This window comes from Mya arenaria, chromosome 13, assembly GCF_026914265.1.
Source record: "Mya arenaria isolate MELC-2E11 chromosome 13, ASM2691426v1".
Taxonomy (NCBI): Eukaryota; Metazoa; Mollusca; class Bivalvia; order Myida; family Myidae; genus Mya; species Mya arenaria.
Genome location: NC_069134.1, coordinates 25,131,460 through 25,152,842, shown reverse-complemented (window position 1 = coordinate 25,152,842; position 21,383 = coordinate 25,131,460). Strand labels below are relative to the sequence as shown.

The 21,383-nt window shown below is 34.4% G+C and overlaps 1 protein-coding gene across 1 annotated transcript in view; it reads left to right on the top strand.

Moving 5' to 3' along the window:
- Positions 1 to 21,383, top strand: part of LOC128213631 (laminin subunit alpha-2-like) — a 93,442-nt gene that overhangs the window by 20,378 nt on the left and 51,681 nt on the right. The window contains exons 5-13 of the mRNA XM_052919610.1: positions 9,481 to 9,729; positions 10,122 to 10,181; positions 15,004 to 15,123; positions 15,945 to 16,034; positions 17,012 to 17,150; positions 17,695 to 17,813; positions 19,483 to 19,647; positions 20,285 to 20,440; positions 20,927 to 21,067. Coding sequence (XP_052775570.1) covers positions 9,481 to 9,729; positions 10,122 to 10,181; positions 15,004 to 15,123; positions 15,945 to 16,034; positions 17,012 to 17,150; positions 17,695 to 17,813; positions 19,483 to 19,647; positions 20,285 to 20,440; positions 20,927 to 21,067 — 1,239 coding nt within the window. The remainder of the gene's footprint in view (positions 1 to 9,480; positions 9,730 to 10,121; positions 10,182 to 15,003; positions 15,124 to 15,944; positions 16,035 to 17,011; positions 17,151 to 17,694; positions 17,814 to 19,482; positions 19,648 to 20,284; positions 20,441 to 20,926; positions 21,068 to 21,383) is intronic.

The window sequence follows — 21,383 nt, the reverse complement described above, 5'->3', positions numbered from 1 at the left end:
TCATTTTGACCAGAATAAAGATGGCCGCTAAACCGGTGTACATAGTGACACATTTAAGAAAAGTTAGTACTGTTAGGCGTTTTTAAACGATTAAGTTCTATGTTTGGGATTAAGCCTATCATGTATGTAAAATACATGCATGTTTGCACTTTATTGTGCAGTAGACTTTAACAATTGCCATTATTGAATAAAACCAAGGTGTTCAATACATTTTACAAAATTACATGAGGGCGTACAGTCACACTTTAAGTAAAACTAGAAATGTGTCCATAGGACACGGATGCCCCCACTTCGATTTTTTGTCACAAAAAATAAGCCATAATGATTATTCAGCATAATCTGCACATATAGGATAAGTTGAGTTGAGTTGGGTTTTACGGCATCGCAAGACTGTATAGGTTATATGGCGCCATTCAGGCAGGAAAAAACTTGTTGGATCCACATTGGACACATACTTTTCAAGAATTAGATTGGAAACATATATTTTTGAAGTATTTTTGGCAAAAAAGGGCCGTAACTCCTAAATGACTAAAGCGATTTCCATGACTATCGAACTTGATCAAGATATTATGGTCACAAACATGTGTTTAAAGTTTGGTGAGGATTGGACAAACAGTTTTCAAGAATTAGATTGGAAACATATATTTTTGAAGTATTTTTGGCAAAAAAGGGCCGTAACTCCTAAATGACTAAAGCGATTTCCATGACTATCATACTTGATCAAGATATTATGGTCACAAACATGTGGTTAAAGTTTGGTGAGGATTGGACAAACGGTTTTCAAGAATTAGATCGGAATATATTTTTGAAGTATTTTTGGCAAAAAAGGGCCGTAACTCCTAAATGACTAAAGCGATTTCCATGACTATCGAACTTGATCAAGATATTATGGTCACAAACATGTGTTTAAAGTTTGGTGAGGATTGGACAAACGGTTTTCAAGAATTAGATCGGAAACAATCTTCGGGACGTACGTACGTACAGACAGACAGACAGACAGACGTACGTACGTACGGACAAGGGCAACCCTATATGCCGCCACTTTGTGGGGGCATAAAAATTGTCTGAATAGCTCTGATTATTGGAGAAACTACTTATCAACAAAATCGAAAATCTCTGGGTCATGATACCCTGAAAACAGAAAAAAAACAATTACTGCAAACTTACCCTATCATGTTAACCTCTGGTGCATTGGAAAGTTTTGAACTTTATGGCCAAATAATTAGTTGAAGATTAGAATCTTTTAGCTGAACATACAAACTGAGGTTCTATACTTGTAATTACTATGTATAATTAGATGTGTTTTAGCACACAAAAGGGTCAATTGAAGCAACAAGTTTCACATAATTAAACATATGAAATATAGTAAGTTTTGCTTCAAAAATCATTAAAGCTATAGGTCTTTAATTTAGTGGTGTTTAGTCATCTTTTTGATTGTAAGTTTAAATACTTGATAAATGTATTTTTCACAATTTTTGGTTTGATTTATTACATAGATGAACAACAAGATTAACAAAATACACCTCAGTCAGTTTAACACCTTTAAAGTAAAAATATCAGCATTAATATAGCTTAAGTCATAGAATGACACATGAAAATGGTAATATATTCACGGCAGTTGTGTTTGATTCATGAAGCATTGAATTTGTTTTACTTTTAAGACATGAATTGTTATTAATTGTTGAAAGCTAAATGTAATCTGCTTTATAAGCTAGAAACAAAAAAAGTTTTTGCTGGACATGATTGATTTCAAATAGCAAACATTTTAGTGTCATTTGTGCATCAAATAGATTTGACATGAAGTTTAGAAAAGAGTAAATTGTTAATGAAATAATCTTTAAATCTAAAACAAGCTGACAATTTAACATCCATTTCTGCCAGGGTTTATATTAGAATCCCTCCCTTGTTTTTGCTGGGTATTACTGGGGTCCTTCTCTTGTTTGTTTTTTTCTACTCATGATTATTTGGATCCTTCTCTTCATTTTTGTCAGGGATTACTCAGGAGCCATCCCCTTCTCACTGTCAGGGATTACTCAGGGGTCATCCTATTCCTTTTTTGCCAGGGATTTCTGGGATACTCACCTTCCTTTTCTGCAAGGAAGTACTGGGATCCGTCCCTTCCTTTTCTGCCAGGAAGTACTGGGATTCATCCCTTCCTTTTCTGCCAGGAAGTACTGGGATCTTCCCCTTCCTTTTCTGCCAGGAATTACTCAGGGATCCTTCCCTTCCTTTTTCTGCACGGGATCCTTCCCTTCCTTTTCTGCTAGGAAGTACTGGGATCCTTCCCTTCCTTTTCTGCCAAGAATTACTGGGATCCTTCCTTTTCTGCCAGGAATTACTGGGATCCTTCCCTTCCTTTTCTGCCAGGAATTACTGGATCCTTCCCTTATTTTTCTGCCAGGAATTACTGGGATCCTTCCCTTATTTTTTTTGCCAGGAATTACTGGGATCCTTCACTTCCTTTTCTGCCAAGAATAACTGGGATCCTTCCCCTTTTTTCTGCCAGGAATTACTGGGATCCTTCCCTTTTTTCTGCCAGGAATAACTGGGATCCTTCCCTTCCTTTACTACCAGGGATAACTGATCCCCCCACCTTCCTTTTCTGCCAGGGATTATTAGGGTCAATCCCTTATTTTAGAAGGGCATAGCTACAAGTTTCATTGGATTGTACTTATCTTTATAATCTGTGAAATGATGATTGGCAATCAATAACAGTGCATAACAAATGCTTTATACATGGTCATAGATAGCAATTAAGTGTGCAGGATGTAATTAATCATGATAATCATGATAATCATTGTAAACAATACAAGCTTTGAACCAACGCAACCAGTATATGTCAATGAGAAATAGCCAGTGAATAATCCTTTATTTATAGCCTTGATTGGTTCATCTCCAATGTTTAATGATCTGCATGATTGTGTATGATTTCTCTAAAATTCTAAGTACTTACTCAACTGAATAACTGTTTAAATTCGATGTATAAGGTAAAAGGAATGGAATCCGAAATCCTGAAGTATTTTAAGTAGTTAATTAAAAAAATATCAACACAATTTATGGGAAATTGTGCTGGAGTCAAATACATTCTTGTCTATCTAAAATTCTGATTAATTTTGCCTTTATTACTATTTAAGAACAACAAGTTTTATTTTCTATCTGAAGGTCATTATTTATGAAGCAATTGAGTAATATTAAGTAATTACTCAAAAAGCATTGCTTGCTATAATTTAAAGATGAGCAATTCTTTAAAGTACTGACAAATAAATAAATATTGGCAACATTTATGGAAGCATGCATGTGGTTGTAATAGAGTCAAAAGAAGACTTTGGTCAAGATTCAAAAGATAAAAATACTAGGTATTATTTGTGTACAGATAAAATGATATAAGCAATATTTTGGCGCCTTTTTAATCTGTGGCCTTGTAGCTATTAATTAAAAAAACATATTTGTAAAGGCTTATTATTTATCTGTTCACATATCATGTCTTTTTTGGTTTTGATCATTAAAGTCAAATTAGTTCAACATGATAATTATATAATAATGAAAAAAACATTTTTTGGCATCAACCTATATAAAAATGTGCGTCTTAATTAAGCATGACTCATTGTATTTTAGCAATGACTCAAGTACATTTTTTGCTCTAATATTAGTGGGGGATTTTAAATATTAACACAAGATTTTTATCAACAAAAGTTCTATGAAAAAATAAGTTTTTTAAAAAAAGAATTAAAACAAACAAGATTTTTGAACACACTTTGTTTTTTAGTGGTAAAATGAGATGAGATTGAGACTGATATTTGATCTAAGTATTTTTGTAATATCAGGGCCAAGGCTCGATCATCCCTGTATTTTCTATTGCTCTATAAAAGCAGAGCTAAGGAGAAGTATAAAATAGGCTTTATTCTACTTGTACAAGTTTGTTGTTTTTAAATGTCAGTTTGATGATTGTGAAGCGTGAAGCAAGATTCTCATCTTAATGTATCACCGGATTGCGATGACATCTTAAATATTGAGGCCGTCATCAAATATGGTCAACGACTCCGCGAGATAGTATTGTCATCCCGTCTCTGATGATATCTGGGTCCAACAAAGGTGTTGAAGACTGTTAACAATACCTTCATAAATCATTAATGGCTTTAGGAAGATAACTAGTTTAGTTATCAACCATCAAAGTTACCTCTTGGCTCCAACTTTTAAATCTTGTTTGAGATTTATATTGAATTTTGAAACAGACTATAGTTTTGTGTTTAAGCTTTGCTATTAAAGGGTATATTCTATTCAAGTCAGTTTTTTGGCTTTCAAGCGTATAATAGTAATGTTTTTGTGTGACATTCATTGCCAGACAAAAAAATCCTTGCTTGTGTAAAATTATTCAATCAAACTTCAACAGACACTTTTGAAGTTTGATATTTTTTCTAGATATTGTAAATGCTGTATTAAAGACAAGTATGGGAAATGTTTAGACCTGGGTCAACATTGGACTAGTACAATTCTATAAAGCAAAATAGGTTATCATATTGTAATAATTTCAACCTGGGTGGCCTGTGTGAATGCTTGTGCAATGCTTTTTTCTGTCTGGTAAGTTAATAAAACAACTGATTACACATGTTTGCTTCTTTGGCTGGGTCGTGCACCAGGCCGTTTGTAATAAACCCAACTTAGGGCCATCCTTAAAAGATTATCTGTTTTCAGTGGCCTGACTGACTCACCTAAAAATATGTCTCATAATGTTATTTGATTCCTGGTGTAAGCAAACTTATGTTTTTGCAGAATGTTATTTTCTTGTTTTTGTGAGGTCATTTTACAGTTATAAACATATCTGTATGTACCTTCAAACCCACTTGAAGAAAGTGTGTGCCAAACCACCACAAACAACAAATTTCATAGGAATGGCATTGAATGGCGAAAGAAAGGCTAGATATGCAAATCGTGAGATAAATTTATAGCTATTGATGTGTGTTTTCAGCTTAATATGAGAAAGCATGGTCGCAATGTTACTTTTACTTTTAACATTAATGCGTAGGCATTTCTGTTTGAAAATAAATATGTCTATATAAGCTGGGGGTATAGTTTTTATAGATCGTTTAGTTTCTGGCATGCTCAAAACAAATGACTAATGTTCGGCAATTATATCATGTCTAAAATTGGATTATGAATAAGCATTACATTACATATCTATAACTTAAGTAATAAAAGATTCCAAAAGAAGCAAGAGTTTTAACGATCGTCTGCAAGATATACATTAAATATCCAATTGCCAAAATGTGTTTGTTACATGATTTAGGAGATTTCATTCATGCATTTATCTGAATGACTAATGCATTTTATTGCACAAACTGCAAAATAAGCATACGATAACATGAGTGGGATGTGACATTTTATGAAGTGTCACAGAAATGTGACTTGATCGGCAAGTACAACAGCATACTATGGATGTTAATGTCTTTTTTTCTAAGGAAAAAAATTATATCACCATTCCTGTAGGTGTTATCGGCACCGCTCTTGTTACCAGCATCATTGTTGGTGGCATTTGTCACAAAATGACAACCATTAATCTTTGCCTTGCCTTTAAAATGTTTGTTATATGCACATAAATTTGGTACACATGTTACAAATGACCATTGGTAAAGTGTATTAAGGCCTTTAAATATGATTGTAATAATTACACAGTTGTGCCCCTTGATTGATTGTGAAAAATGGACAAGCTATGGCATCAGTTGAAGTGTTTTTTGTTAGATTTTACAGACACAACAAACTTACCATGATAGAATTAACTGGTTGAATTATTGGGCTTATCCTTAGAGATTCTCAAAATTAAAGCCTTTTGGTTATTAACCGATATTCCAATTTCCGCTGCATTTGGCAGTAATTCTCCTATTAATGGAGGCAGACAAGCAGACCGTCTGGCAAGGTCTTATAGGTCATTGAATGTTACACAGACAATTTCACTTCCAGATTGAAAATGTTGATATTTGTTTTGTTTAATTGGCTAATTTGTCGAAATGTGCTGTTTTAAACACTATGGCATCATGCAGAAGGGGTCTGGTCCTTAATTTTAATATGTGGCATTTGTGAGAAAGAGATTGGAGATGAGTTTCACTTTCTAAAATCGCTGCTTATCCTTGTACCTGTCTGGTATCTGCTGGCCAATGGAAATTTGCTGGAACTGATATGAATTATAAACTATTCATGGTGGTATAACATGTCTGTTTGCAATATATATAATTTTATCAAATGTAGACAGATAGACAGTCTCTCATTGGTCAAGACAGCCATCGACAAAGTGAAATAAATATCATATTCACTTGGGTAAAAATTTCTCATTATCCTGAACTAAATAAAATTGTCATTTGCCAGTGAATATTAGATCCTATTCACTGGCTCAGTAGTCAATAATTGTATTATAATAGTCATACCTTGGGTGTCTCCAGTGATAATGCTTATGCAAAAATGTAGTAAGGTCAATAACTCTTGCTTTAATAGGTAATTGTCCCTTAATAGGGGAGCACTTAGTATATGCTATATGAATGCTTAGTCCCAATGCTTACATTCAAGGTGTTTTTAAAACCAAAAAGAATCAAAAATGGGGTTGTCACATATCAATAAAATGATCATTTAGCCGTAAATAACCAGCTGTAGAACATTTGATTTATGAACGCCACCTGTGGTTAAGGTCATTTGTAAGACATTCGAAACCCAGAATGAAATTATAGTTGTAATGAAGACACATGATAGTGAATTTTGGCCCACTTTTAATTTGATAGTTTTCGGCTGCATTATAATGTAATGATTCGGACCTTTCACACAGCGAAGGTCACTGTTGTAGAAATGTCTTTTGACGAAAAGCTGAAATAAGCCGGTATGTTTGCGACTCTTAAATTGAATGGCATTGTTTCCCGACCATTCAATTTTGCTAGCGGAGGATCAAATTTGAAAGTGTCAACTCTATCTGCAAAGTCATCAAAACCTTTTGTTTTAATTGACAGGCTGACACCTTGAATTATTTATTTTCTTGTCTTATCAGCATAAAACTTAAACCTGCATTAATTTGTAGAATTTGTAAATCAGTTAGTTCAGTTTGTGAATTTTAAATCTAAGTTGTAATTTTTTTTTCAAATTTGTTGTGCAGACTAGGCTCTACCAAAATCATGACCAATGATAAAAAAACAAAAACACATCCGTATGCCCATTTAGCCTTTTAAATAAAAGCCATGAATACAATTAAGTTTATCACTGTAAAAATCTAATCTAAAAAACTAAAAATATAACTTCATGTATTTTATGTATTTATCAAAGCATACTAATGTTCAACAGCTGATTAAACTCGCTTACAAAAATACCAAAACGATCCGCCAGATAAGGCAATCTTTAGTTTGTATTTCACATGTTTTCTGTGGTCAAATCGGGTGTGAACAGCTGATGTTATCAATTAAGATTGAGCCCACGTATAATATCAGTGAGCCCAATGAATAATATGGGCTTCATGGGGTAATAGATGGAGTTGGCTGTCGGCACTGGGGCGATTTTGATGGACCAAGTACAAACATCATATAGACCTCCAATGACCCTTATATTTGTGGGTATGGTTAGAATAACAGGTTGTTGGGGGGTTGGTCATTTATCAGTGTCAGGTCGATCCAGGGGCTCTCAAAAATGATTATCTTCTTCAGTCAAATTAGATTTAGAGGATTACACTTGAATGCTGGGTTGTTGAGGAGTTTGAACAGATTTTAACACACTCCATTGCTTCCTAACCCCAAACATTGTGGGTCCACTTTGTGATCAAGCATCAGCTAATTAAAGACTTAAGGGCCCGTGCTTAGGGCTTTCACAAAACCAATTTATTAAAGCCCGATGGGTGATAAGTGGTCTATAGTTTGACAGGGTTCGAAATTTGGATTTTGACCATGGGTGACCTAATTAAAATGCAAATTTAGCGCCTTTATTTACATTTATATATACAGAGTGAGGTTTAAGATAAATAAACATGCTGTCCAGAGATTAAAGCCAATTTGGTTTATAAAATCGAGTGGTTAATATATTCCTTTAGAGGAAAGTTGACTCAAAGCGTTAGGTTTTGTCCACGCCCATTTTCACATGACTTTTTCTCCCTTTGAAATAAGCCAAATGAAAGTCTCCAGTTATGATCAAATTACATGATACAATTCACTTTATTTAATTCTTTTAATCTTTTAAAAGTCAGACAGCAATAGTTGAAGGGCCAAGTGGGCGAACTTTGTTGGTCAAATTGAAATAAATTAAATAACATTGTCCCATACTTGGGTTTTCAATTGAAAGCCCACTCAAGATGTCTCAAAAAGTCTTAATGTTATTGTTATTCTAAAACGCCTTGGGAATTGTGCTTGAGATGTATTTTTGTTTTTATAATAGCCGATTCAATAAAGTTCATCAAGTTTTTAGAGAAAATATTTTTTTAGCAAAGTTTTTACATAGTTCAGCAATATGCATATAAGCATAAATAATTCTAATGGTGGAAATAATCAGGATCATTTCAGTGACTTGCTAAAAGGTGTCTTTAAAAGAATCTTTCTCCTGAACATTCTTTGATCGAATTTGCAAAGTCTTACATCCAAACATATCTGTGGTGAACTTTTACTTGATAAAAAAAACAATGTACTTAAAAGTGAAATGATTGTTCATCACTTCAAACAAACCTTTTAATGCACTCTATTTCTTTACTAGCCTACCTGAATTTCAATTCATGTACTGTATTGCTACATCAAGCATATATGATGTTCTTACCGGAGTTTCAACAATGAACAATAAGTCGCTGTAGCTCTCTAGGAATGGATTCTTTTAGTTTGTAAAACATGTACTTATAAAGCCTATTTGTAAATGTTCCGGAAGTGATTTTATTGAAAAGGGCACAATAAAGGTTTACTTTTGATAGATGCTCATAATAAACATATTCATTTCAATTAATTATTATGATTTACTCTTTTCACTGTTAAGATAAAATAAAATAAATTATTTGTGTAATTAAAAAAATTATATAAGCGATATTTACGCATTTTTTTAACTGAAGAATTTGTGGCTAAATAGCTATTAATTGAACCTTTATGTATGTAAAGGCTCTTATTAAATATACCCAACATAAATCCACACGCAAAACATATCGCAAAATACCTTACGTCTCGTGGATTTTTGCAGATTTTGATTTCACGCATTGTGAAATCCAAATCTGCAAAAATCCACTCGAGTCGAATGCAACCTCCCGAATCAAAACGCAGTACTAATAACCCTATTATATTTTTTATCTGTATATGCATTAAAATTAATGCGTTTCTTTTGTGCATCTATTAGATGTAAACCTACCTGTGCCTCTTTGAAATGAATCTGTAGCTTCTTGCATAAAATAATGAATGAGTTTTTTTATTTGTGCATTCTTTAAATACAGATCATTTAGGGCGAGTGATGCAGCATTCAATTTAAATCCATGTATTCATTATTTGTTTGCAGATCTACCAAGTAGCCTATGTCGTAGTGAAGGCAGCCAACTCCCCTCGCCCAGGAAACTGGATTCTCGAAAAATCAATTGATGGTGTCAAATACGAGCCCTGGCAGTTCTTCGCGAGCACAGATGATGATTGTCAGAGGGTTTATAATATACCAGCCCTCCAGGGAAAGCCCTCGTATGACTACCTTCGTGACGATGAAGTTCGTTGTACTTCTTACTTCTCCAAACTGAACCCGCTAGAAAATGGAGAGGTATGAAATAGGTTTATTCAATATCAATCTTATAGCAGCACTCTCACAGATTGACCATTTTGACAACTTTTTTTATTGACTTGAACCTTAAAAATAAATATTGGTAGAAAACTTCTTCTGCATCATCTCATACTTAAGTTATCAAAAAACTTAAAAATCACACACTAATTAAGCGAAATACTGATTTATATGGAAAAGAAATAAAAAGGACACAACTCTGGAGGTATGTTTAAAAGTGGCAAGGGCTTTGATTTGCCGGGTCTAACATGGTTTTTACTTGTAATGCAGAATTTTAAATCAACATAAATCAACATAGTTTGGCGTGTAATGTTTTCAGAATTATATGTGAAATTTTAAAATTCCTCTGCCTAACGTGTATATTATTGTTGCAGATTTTCATCTCGTTGACCAATGGCAGACCAGGAATCTTCGTACCAAGCAAGACACTTCTGGTTTGTATATCAAGAATTTATATTTTTGTAATTACGCTCAGTATATATTCTTGTTTGCTAAGTTTCTTTAAATTATCGTTTTCTCTGTGAGTTAATTAAAGCATTATCAATAATATTATGAAATAAATTGTTTTTTACGTACATGATAATTTTTTAGATTTATTTCGGGGAACCAAGCTCAAAATTAATGAAATTTGCTTGAAATTATATGAATGCTGATACCAGTTAATTCATGATCAATTAAAAGTTGCACGTAACAACTTTTCTAGTTATTAAAACAGATATCTGGGAACACGATTCTGCCATAAAGATTAGGTTGGGAGTGTCCCCAGGTCTCTGTGCTGTGGGTTCTGGTTTCTGAAATCCCAGAGGTATCCGTACTGAATAAACCTTTATTTCACCGCAAAATTAAATACAAGTAATGGGTTTGCTGTTTTTCAGAAACTTAGTGAGACTGTGTGGGCAGTAGTTAAAGTACATCAAGTTTACATTGATGGATTTCTTTGTTGATAAAGAATTTGCACTTTTTTTCCATTTTAAAATACGTCTTTGATAATCTCTGAGGTTGAATTTTAAAAATTTGCTCTTTCTTCCATTTTTGAATGCATCTTTGATAATCTATGGTAGTTGAATTTGACTAGATGAAAAAACAAACTATATCCAACAATACTAGTGTTGTCCATTAAGTGCAGTGGTTAGTGCACTCGCTTCTCACCAAGGCTACCCAGATTTGATTCCCAGTCTGGACGCATGTGGGCTTGGTTTGTGGTCACCAAGCCCGCCAAGTGGGTTTTCTCCGGGTACTCCAGTTTCCTCCACAACACAAGACCACACTCTTGCTCAAGATCGTGCCAACAAGGATGACTTTGTATAAGTTTCATAACTTTCTTCACCAATCATTGTAAAATATATAATGTTTAAACTACCGGTACTATATAGAGTCACACAGCAAGTGGTATTCACTTCTGATAATCATAAATTTAGTTTTTATTAATTATTACAGTCATCAAAATAAAGTTTTTGGATGAACAAGCACAAAGCCTAATGCACTGAGTGCTTAGCATCCCAAATTTTAACATGCCCTGCTCTATGTTCCGCAGCCCTTGATTTTGGGCCATTTGCTATTATTATTATTTTTTCGGTTTTCGGTTGTGAAATTGCCCCAGATCCTTGTTTACAAGTAACGCACCATGCTTTGCACATTTTGTATAATAATTGAGGTGATAACAAAAGTAAATTATTGAAATTACACGCATGTTTAGAGTATCTATATTCCAACAAGTTTACAATTTTAAATAATTTGTCATAAATCATCAAAAAAAAAAAAAGATTAACAAATGAAAATTGATTTTAAAAAGTTTGTAAGTACGGTACTTTTAAGACATTGAAAATTATAAAAAGGCATTTATAATTTTTTTTCATTTCTAATAATTATGTATGAAGGCTCAAAATAAAGGGATGTAGCTGATTTAAAAACAAGAATTTGAGCAATCCCAGAAAGCAGGCTTGCAGGCCTGTTTTAAGTTAATACGCAGTTCTAACCCTCAGTTGCATATGCAACAATTCTGAGTGTATATGAATATGAGCATAACAGCAACCATACAAAGACTTTCAGCAACATTTTGCTTTGCAAGGTGGAAACAATTTATGGACCATTAAATCTTAATGATGAGCTTGATGACATTTGCCATAATGGTGTGGTCTGTCTGTGGTCGATTTAAGCCTCTTTGATAGCCACGTTTTTATGATAGCAAGAGCAAGACTTCAATGAGATGTTTTGTGGTTACTTTTTGTGGTCAGCCTTCCATTTCATATGAAAATTGGAGAGAATTTTGGGCGAGCAAGGACTTTATGAATGAGTTATTATCCCATTGTACCATTTCATATGAAAGTTGGAGTAAATTTTGGCAAGAGATGATTTATGAACGACTTTCTATTGTACTCAATAATATTTCATACCTAGATTGTAGTGATGTTTTGAGTGATGACTTTTTGAATGACTTGCTATGGTTCAATACCAAAAACTGGGGTGATTTTTAGCAAGCAAATATTTATGAATTGACATACTATTGTATACTACCATTTCATATAAAAATTGGAGTGATTTTTTTGTGATGAATGATTTATGAAATGAGTTATTTTACACTTTGACTTCCATTATTATTGCTCTATAGGTTTAATTGGTATGAGTACGCCAATAGTACTCTTTGTTAGCGTTCAGATTTTATCAAGAAAATATTTACTCATATGATTGCCAGATGAACTAGAAAAGAACTTAAAGTTTGGTTTAAAATCATATTTGGTTGAGCAAAATTCTCTCATTTTTTTAATGATATCTGCATGGTGAACTCACTAACACTTCATTATTAAATTCAAATTTGTCTTTGATTTGTTTCAACTTTTATCAACTGCATTGTTTGCAGTTTTTTCCTCTGGGCAAAATATAACAATGTGGATGAAATTTGCAGTTTTTTCATGTGCAGTAAATCATAACAAATATGATAAATTTCAAAAATATTAAAATATGATAAATTGGAAAAAAAAAAACCTATTAAATTCAGCAATATGTCTTGCGCTGTAAAATTCCAAGATGATGATAAAATCCATGGAAAAAGATACATATTAAAGTTTGCATTTTTTCTTGTGCAGCAAATGGGGGGGGGGGGAGCATGTAACACAAGGATGATGATTAAATCCATTAAAAAAAATAATGCATATTTAAATTCAGCTTTTCTTTCAAGATGAAAGATATAAAATAAAAAGAAAAAAGTAAGGATTATTACAGTGATCTGCTCAAAGCAAGAATGTTAATATGATGGGTTTGTTAAAGACATACTTCCACTTCTTGGGAGCTTAATTTATTATCTATGAAATTATGATTTCAAGTGGTTCAAATACCTTGGATTATCAGAACTGCTGAGTTTGCATATTTCAGCTGAGTGAACCTCATTAACGAAAATATGTGCACCATTTAGTATGCGCATGTTGTTAAGGGCTCTTATTAGAGAATGCTCAATGCACACGACCATATTTGGTTTTGATTCCTGGCCTGGGTACATGTGAGTTTGTTTTGTGGTCACCAAGCCAGATAAGTAGGTTTCCTCGAAGGTTCTGCATTTTTTCAAAATAACAGAAGACCAGACACTCACATAACATCTTGCCCAACAAGAGTGATTGATATCATATTGAAATATTTTGATTCACGACCATTGTCAGATAAATAAGTTTAAACTTAACTAAATCGGGTAAACTAATTTCAAGATTAAGTACTCATTAATATTTCTTTTATGCTTTGCAGTACCATATCTTGATGTTTTCGCTTTTCTATATTTTGGTTCCTGTATTGCATTATAACTGTAATGTAGCATTTACTACATGCCAAGTTGGATTTTTTAAAATCATGTCACAAAAATTATGTCATGACGTTAAAGCATGCACTTTAGTTTCCTATTAATTACTTTGGTTTCCCATTAACCCAAATTATATTGTTGTTTTTCTTTACTTGATCTTACTCTGAAATTCAACAAAAATACCCTCTATTATGTTACAGATTTGAATCAATTTTAGGTATTTAAAAGATCACATGGAAACTGATCTTGTTCCTCGTTTTTTTGTTTTTTTTTGGGGGGGGGGAATTTTGTAGGTTCAAATGTTCTTAGTCACTAGATGTATCATATTCCTCACCATTAATACATGTGTATATAGAAAACTATTCTGTTAACATAATATGCCTCGAAAATGGCACAATTTTTGGGGAGGGGCTTATTTTAATCTTTCTCATCTCTCTCTGTATTTCAAAGGTTTCTGACCCCTTTCCTTTTGTTAAGAAACGCTAATCCTAGTACACTAGTCGGTTATGATATGCTCTATTTCATATTATGATTTCTTCAAAGACCATGAAAGTATAATGAGTTTTTTTATAGTCACAATGATGAGCTGTTTCCTCATTCTATGTAATTGTAGTCAAAAAGCCGAGAAACCCATAGGGTAAAGGGTGCATTCCTTGAGTGATTGTAAGAAAACGATACTGCTGAAAAAAATAATAAGCTGGGCGAAAACTTCATAAAATATAATACGTTAATACGTTTGTTCCTGATGCGAATGATTAGCCTCTGAAGAGATAACAAGGCAGTTAATTAAGGTAATGGCATTTAACGATGGTCGATGTTTTCAGACTTTCTTGCATGCTGTGTGGATTTTCTTATGTTTCGGTGATGTGGGAGGCAGAAATTGAAAGCCTAATAATGCATCTCTAAATGCCTCGGCCTTGAGTCAGATAGAATGACAAATATTAGGAATGGCGGTTTTTACAATTAAATCAGTAGTATGACAAATAAAACTAGCAGGTGGCATTAAAATTCACAACCCACAAAAGTTAAGCAAATATCCTTGATTCTTGACATGTTTGCATTGTTCCCTTGTGCTTATGCTTGTCTGTCTTTGAAAGTGCAGTGTCATATGGGGGACAAACATTTTGATTATGCAACCAGATACTATGGTTTTGATAATAACTTTTTTTTTAAATTTTATTTGGATTGACATGGTGTTGTAAATAATAAGCTTCATGCTTTGGATGCATGTCTATTAAATGCAGAATTCAAATGTAAGAGAGACCGTCTTTTCTTCCCAGTAGAGTGCAGGGCCCTTCTGTAAAAGCATTGTCACACTTGGTCAATGCAATTTCAATTGGGCAAACAAGTGGTCAAATATATTTATCTGCAATTTTCCAACATTAACATATGCATTGCAAATCTAAGGTACATTGAGTAAGGAAATTTCAATTTGAAAACATTCTACATTCTCATATCTTCTATGATTTTAGGAATTCACATCAGCAAGGTATGTCCGCCTGAGGATGCAGAAAATCCGAACCCTGAATGCCGATCTGATGAGCCTCCAGTCTCGGGACCCTCGTAATCTTGACCCCTCAGTCACAAGAAGGGTAAGTGACCCTTGTAATCATAACCCCTCAGTAACAAGAAGGGTAAGTGACCTTTGTAATCTTGACCCCCCACTAACAAGAAGGGTAAGTGATCCTCGTAATCTTGACCCCCCCAGTTTCAAGAAGGGTAAGTGATCCTCGTAATCTTGACGCCTCAGTCACAAGAAGGGTAAGTGATCCTCGTAATCTTCACCCCTCAGTAACAAGAAGGGTAAGTGACCCTTGTATAATCATAACCCCCCACTAACAAGAAGGGTAAGTGATCCTCGTAATCTTGACCCCCCAGTTACAAGAAGGGTAAGTGATCCTCGTAATCTTGACGCCTCAGTCACAAGAAGGGTAAGTGATCCTCGTAATCTTCACCCCTCAGTAACAAGAAGGGTAAGTGACCCTTGTAATCATGACCCCTCAGTAACAAGAAGGGTAAGTGATCCTCGTAATCTTCACCCCTCAGTTACAAGAAGGGCAAGTGACCCTTGTAATCATGACCCCTCAGTAACAAGAAGGGTAAGTGATCCTCGTAATCTTCACCCCTCTGTAACAAGAAGGGCAAGTGACCCTTGTAATCATGACCCCTCAGTAACAAGAAGGGTAAGTGATCCTCGTAATCTTCACCCCTCAGTAACAAGAAGGGTAAGTGACCCTTGTAATCATGACCCCTCAGTAGCAAGAAGGGTAAGTGACCCTTGTAATCATGACCCCTCAGTAACAATTTTTTTTTACTTAATAAATCATTTGTCTCTGTCTTAATATCAAAGTTTTCTTAGATTTATTTATGATTTTTGCAAATACTTTAATGTGGCAACTGATTTTTGTTGCAGTATTTCTACTCCATAAAGGACATCTCTATTGGAGGGCAGTGTATCTGTTATGGCCACGCCACAGAGTGCCAGAGGCAAGGAAACTCAGATGTAAGTAATACCATGGACCTTTGAGTTGTTATCTGTTGATGAAAGGTTGGATTTTTGGCTTGTTTGTTCTTTTATGAAAAAAAAGTAGTGCAAGAACTTTAACTTTAGTCATGACTCAAAAACTGTTAAAGACATTCATATGGAACATGGTATGCATGTTGCAAGAGACAATGTGCACATGTATAGTAAGGCCCATAACTCTGACTGTTACAACTGTCAAGTTTATTATGCCCTTTGTTTGACTGAGATTAAAAAACCAGTGAGCATTGGTTTGCTCTGAAAGGCTCTTATTGTTCTGCTCTGACTTGAGCTACTAATAATTAGAACATTTGTTAAACCTTGCAAATTTGAGTAGAGCAAAACATATATAAAGCATTGAATATTACAAAAGTGCTTGACACCAACTTTAATAAGCCCTGGTATATAAAATCAAGATAACAATCACGCATGGAAAGTAGTTTTACTGGTGCAGTATCTGCGGGCTTGTGATAATTTTAACCACTGGGCAGAGGACTCGGCCTTATTTAATTTTAGGGTTTTAGATCACATTCACAGCAATCTTACATATATATTTCATTCACCAGATATGCACTCTTTTTAAAAGAAATTAGGCTGTTTAAAATTCTGCTTTGAAATCTTCAGGAAATCTTCAATATTGTAAATCTTAGATACGAATCAAGGTTGAGCTTAGGAAACTAACTTGAGGTACTTTCATAACCTTGGCATTTTGGCATTTTGCGAAAGCTTTAACCGTGGTCCTAATTTAAAAATGAAATTCAAGTTAAACTTAATACACATGTTGCCAGAGACATTGATTATGAACATGTACAGCAAGGCCCATAATCTCACCTTAAGAGTAGTTATGCCCCTTTCTGACTAAAAAACAACATGCATGTGTGGGCATTTGCTCGGCAGCCTTCTTGTCTTGATAACAAATAACTATATTATTTGTCTACATGTGTGTCTGTCTCGCACAGAACCTGGCCTGTGTTTGCCAGCACAACACATGTGGGAGTAACTGTGAAATCTGCTGTCCCCTCTACAACAACAAGCCCTGGGTCCGTGGAGGAGGCAACGGCAACAACCGAGTAATTACCTATGATGTCAACTGTGAAGGTACGCTAGAGATATAGTATAGTTTTAATCAACTAAATAATAGAAATTCATGTTATAGCATACAGAGTAGAGAATAATGTTGAAATCTTATTTAAAAACTGAAAACACTAGATTTCTTATGGCGATGCTCATGATGCTGCTTCTGCTGCTGCTAATTTCATGATGCTAATTTTGTACTGTGAAGGTACGCTAGAGATATAGTATAGTTTTAATCAACTAAATAATAGAAATTCATGTTATAGCATACAGAGTAGAGAATAATGTTGAAATCTTATTTAAAAACTCATTTTAACTGAAAACACTAGATTTCTTATGGCGATGCTCATGATGCTGCTTCTGCTGCTGCTAATTTCATGATGCTAATTTTGTATTGATGATGATGATCATCATCATCATGCTGATAATGACGATGATGATGATGATGATGATGATGATGATGATGATGGATGTTTTGGATGATGGATGTTTTGGATGATTGCTGGTGGTGATGTTTGTGGAGCTGTTGTTGGTGCTGCTATGGCTGATAATGTTTCTTTCTCTACAGAGTGTAACTGCCATGGCCATGCCAACTCCTGTGTGTACAACGAGACTGTGGATGCCCTCGGTCTGTCCCTCAACATGCAGGGAGAGAAGAAAGGGGGCGGAGTCTGCATCGACTGCAATGTGAGTAGTGGTGGTAATGACAAATAACTAAACTCACGCCTAAAAATTTGAATAAATAATAAGTTATTACTGGACAATTACATGACACTATAATCAGACATTATGCTATAATCAAATTATCTGTTCCCCTTGATTAATTTGGAGTTTGTTTAATAACTTGAATATTTTTTTATTAAAACAAACATGTTTAAATCCACACACATGTGTGTGAGTTTTTAAAGAGATTTACATATTTTCATTGGTTTAATAGTTATGAGTATTCAAATTGGGGCACCTGAGCTTAAATTAAATTTGCGTTTGTTATACTGGTCTTGCGTTTTGGCAATGTAAAGTATGAGTACCTTCCCACATGGATTTTTGTTTTTAAGTATATTGTGCTTCTGTTTGTTTTGTTTATCTTGTTTATTCTCAAGCATAAAATAAACACAATTCAGCACAATTAAAGCAATGATTGTTTGCTATCTACCTTTTCTGTTCATTATGAATAAATTACATGAAGTATTAGTCACACTTTGAAGTAGGACATCGAAGATTTATGAGAAAGTTTTAAACCAGCATAAGGCCCTGACCAACCCTTAGATCTTTCACAATTAACAAAAATTCATGAATTCCTATTAAGCCACATTGTAATGAAAGCAATCTCAACTTGCCACATAAACTTTCCTCTCGCCCCTTGTATTTAATACCAAGTCTTATAAGGCAATAAATTGTTGACACCAGCTTTATTTTGTTGATTTAGACACTTTGATGTATCCCTGAGTAAAAGATAGAACAAACAAATGGCATTTGATGAATCTAATAAAGTACAATACCCTGGTCAGACCAGTGACCCTGGTCTATCTCCACCCTTGCTGGTTTATGCTGAGCAAGCCTGATTTCAATAATAACCTGTTTGATGTTTGATGTAAAAAATGCTGGTGGCCGGTTTAATAAAAGGATTTTAGTTGTACCTTTAATTATCTCAAATATGTTAAACATCACACAAATGACAGTACATCAAAAAAAAAAAAAATCCCAAACTTTGTGTTCATTTTCAATTTTGGCTAATTTTCAATTCACACAAATAATCGGCAAAATAATGAAACTATGTTTCTAAGTAAATTTTTATTTATAACTAAATCAACTTAGATTTTTATTGAAAAGGTCCCCTCATGATTTAGAATTATTGTAGTCAGATCAGTGAATATAACAAATAGAGTTCTGCATTCATTTACTGGTGGATATTATAAATAAGCGTTATTTAAGGTAGTATTCAGCTCTTGATAATTTTCTGTGGTAATTAAATTTATGCAAAAGAAATGAAAGAAAAAAAAATCCCCTCATAATAATCTTCACAACATGAACTCTCTGCTATAGGATACTTAAAGCCCTAAGAAACTATTAAACATAAAATAAATTTTACAGCCTGGCTTTTTTTGGATCAACTGCAAGCCGGATATGCTGGAAGTGTTTTTCTGTGCCTGTGTAATGTAATCCAGGTACATCATAACATATCTCTGTATCAGGATCTGACAAATACATAAAACAGGGTATAACTGATCCTGGAGCATTCAACTCCAACTGCCTGTGACACATGCATTGAAGATTGCCCTTATGTAGAGATTTATACATTTTCATCGTTATATTAACTTTCAGCCAATCCCTTTCATGTATGTTCTTGCATTTTCAGGATTTCACCACGGGTGTCAACTGTGAGCGATGCATGCCCGGGTATTTCCGCCCCTGGGGCGTGCCCCACAACTCGCCCCGCCCCTGTCGGCCATGCAGCTGTGAGGAATCTATTGGCAATACTGGCATCTGTATTGAAGATGATAGTAGAGTCGGCGATGGACTGGTACGGGTGCTTTAGATTAGTTGCAGTGGATGTGCATTAGGTGTTGTGTCAGCAAGAACTGTGCCCCATTTCAAAAAGATATCTTAGTTTTAAACTTTACGCTGCATAAGATTGCTCGAGTACCCTTGTTAAGTAACTGGCAAAATCTATGCCATAAATTTTAATGTCTACGATATTTTATTGCAATGCATTTTTCGCTGAAAATGAGGGTATAGTTACAATCTTAAGCCTTACAATCTTGATTGAAACAGGCTCCTGGAGAATAGGGCCATCTTTGGAAAAATGTACAAAAAGTATCGTAAGATCAAGAATTCATGTTTATTGTGGAGCAAGTGTCTGAAACTTAATTGAAAGTTTTACCTGCAAAATCAAATAAACATTGCCTAAGCTGACCAATAATGCTATAAGTTTTGAAATCATTATTCTAATTACTAAGAAAGATTATTTCAGAAATTTAGGATAAATGTGTTAATAAAATGTACCTAAGGTTTCTAGCACCTTATGTATGACAGGAACAAAAAGGATTGTTTCTTAAACCAAAAGGCAACAAAGTCTGAAAAAGTTATTAGTTAAATACAATCTACCTCCGTTGTAAGAACAGTAGAAAAATATACGAACTAGATCGCTTCTTTTCCAGATGCCAGGTTCATGTATCTGCCGGGAAGGGTTTGCGGGTCAGAGCTGTGACAGATGTGCAGCTGGTTACCATAGCTATCCTCATTGTGAGCCCTGCTCTTGTTCTGTAAAAGGAACTGTGGATCCCAACATGTGTGAGGGGAGGTGTGTCTGCAAGGTGAGAGAAACAATATAGATCATTGTTGTAAAAATGTTCAGAATGTTTTTCATGATGACTATTTAAAAGTGAAAGACCACTGATTCATGATTCCATAGCCTCGAATGTAAAAAATAAAAACTTAAAGCATACACCCTACCGTAGCAAAAAGGAGTCCTTGTAGCCATGCACCCCCTGTCTTAATATAGATATGGATGTGTGAAATAGTTCAAAGAATTTTTTAGTTTCTCTGTATTTCAGCGATTTATAAACAACATGATATTGGTATAATATCTGTCTTTACCATTTATAGCATGGTTCTTTAGTATCTAAACATAAAGCTATTTTTCATTGTTCATAAGCTCAGTTATAACTTCTGAAAGACATTGAATGGTGTGTAAATTTGATTACTTTTCAAAATGAACAAAACGTATTTCAATATCTCAAGGCCTTGTAGTTGCATGTACATCAGAAGCAATCCTAACTCATATTTCTTGTGTTTTACAGGAGAACGTTGCTGGTGAGAAATGTGACCGGTGTGAGCAGGGTTACTATGACCTGAGTGCGGAGAATGCACAGGGATGCAGACAATGCTTCTGTTTCGGCGTCTCTACCGTTTGCCAGAGTGCCGGCCTTGGGCTCGTACAGGTATGGGCCAGAAGTATTTGGCTATTTCAGTCTGCCTGTTTTTCAAAGACAAAAAGGTTGGCATATTGTCATAGCATTAGTTTCATCTTCAATGGCATAGTTATGGACATCAACATCGTTTGAAAACTTTAATATCGGTCCTCAACCCATTTCATCAGGTAGCCAGCAGGACTACCAAGTTGAAAAATCTAGTAGCCTAAACAGATATTTGGTAGCCACATAACATTTACTTAATTGGAAAGTGACTACCAAGAGTTGTAAATTTTTACAATGAAAGGTGATGATTAAATCCTCATACCGTACTGAACACAAACTC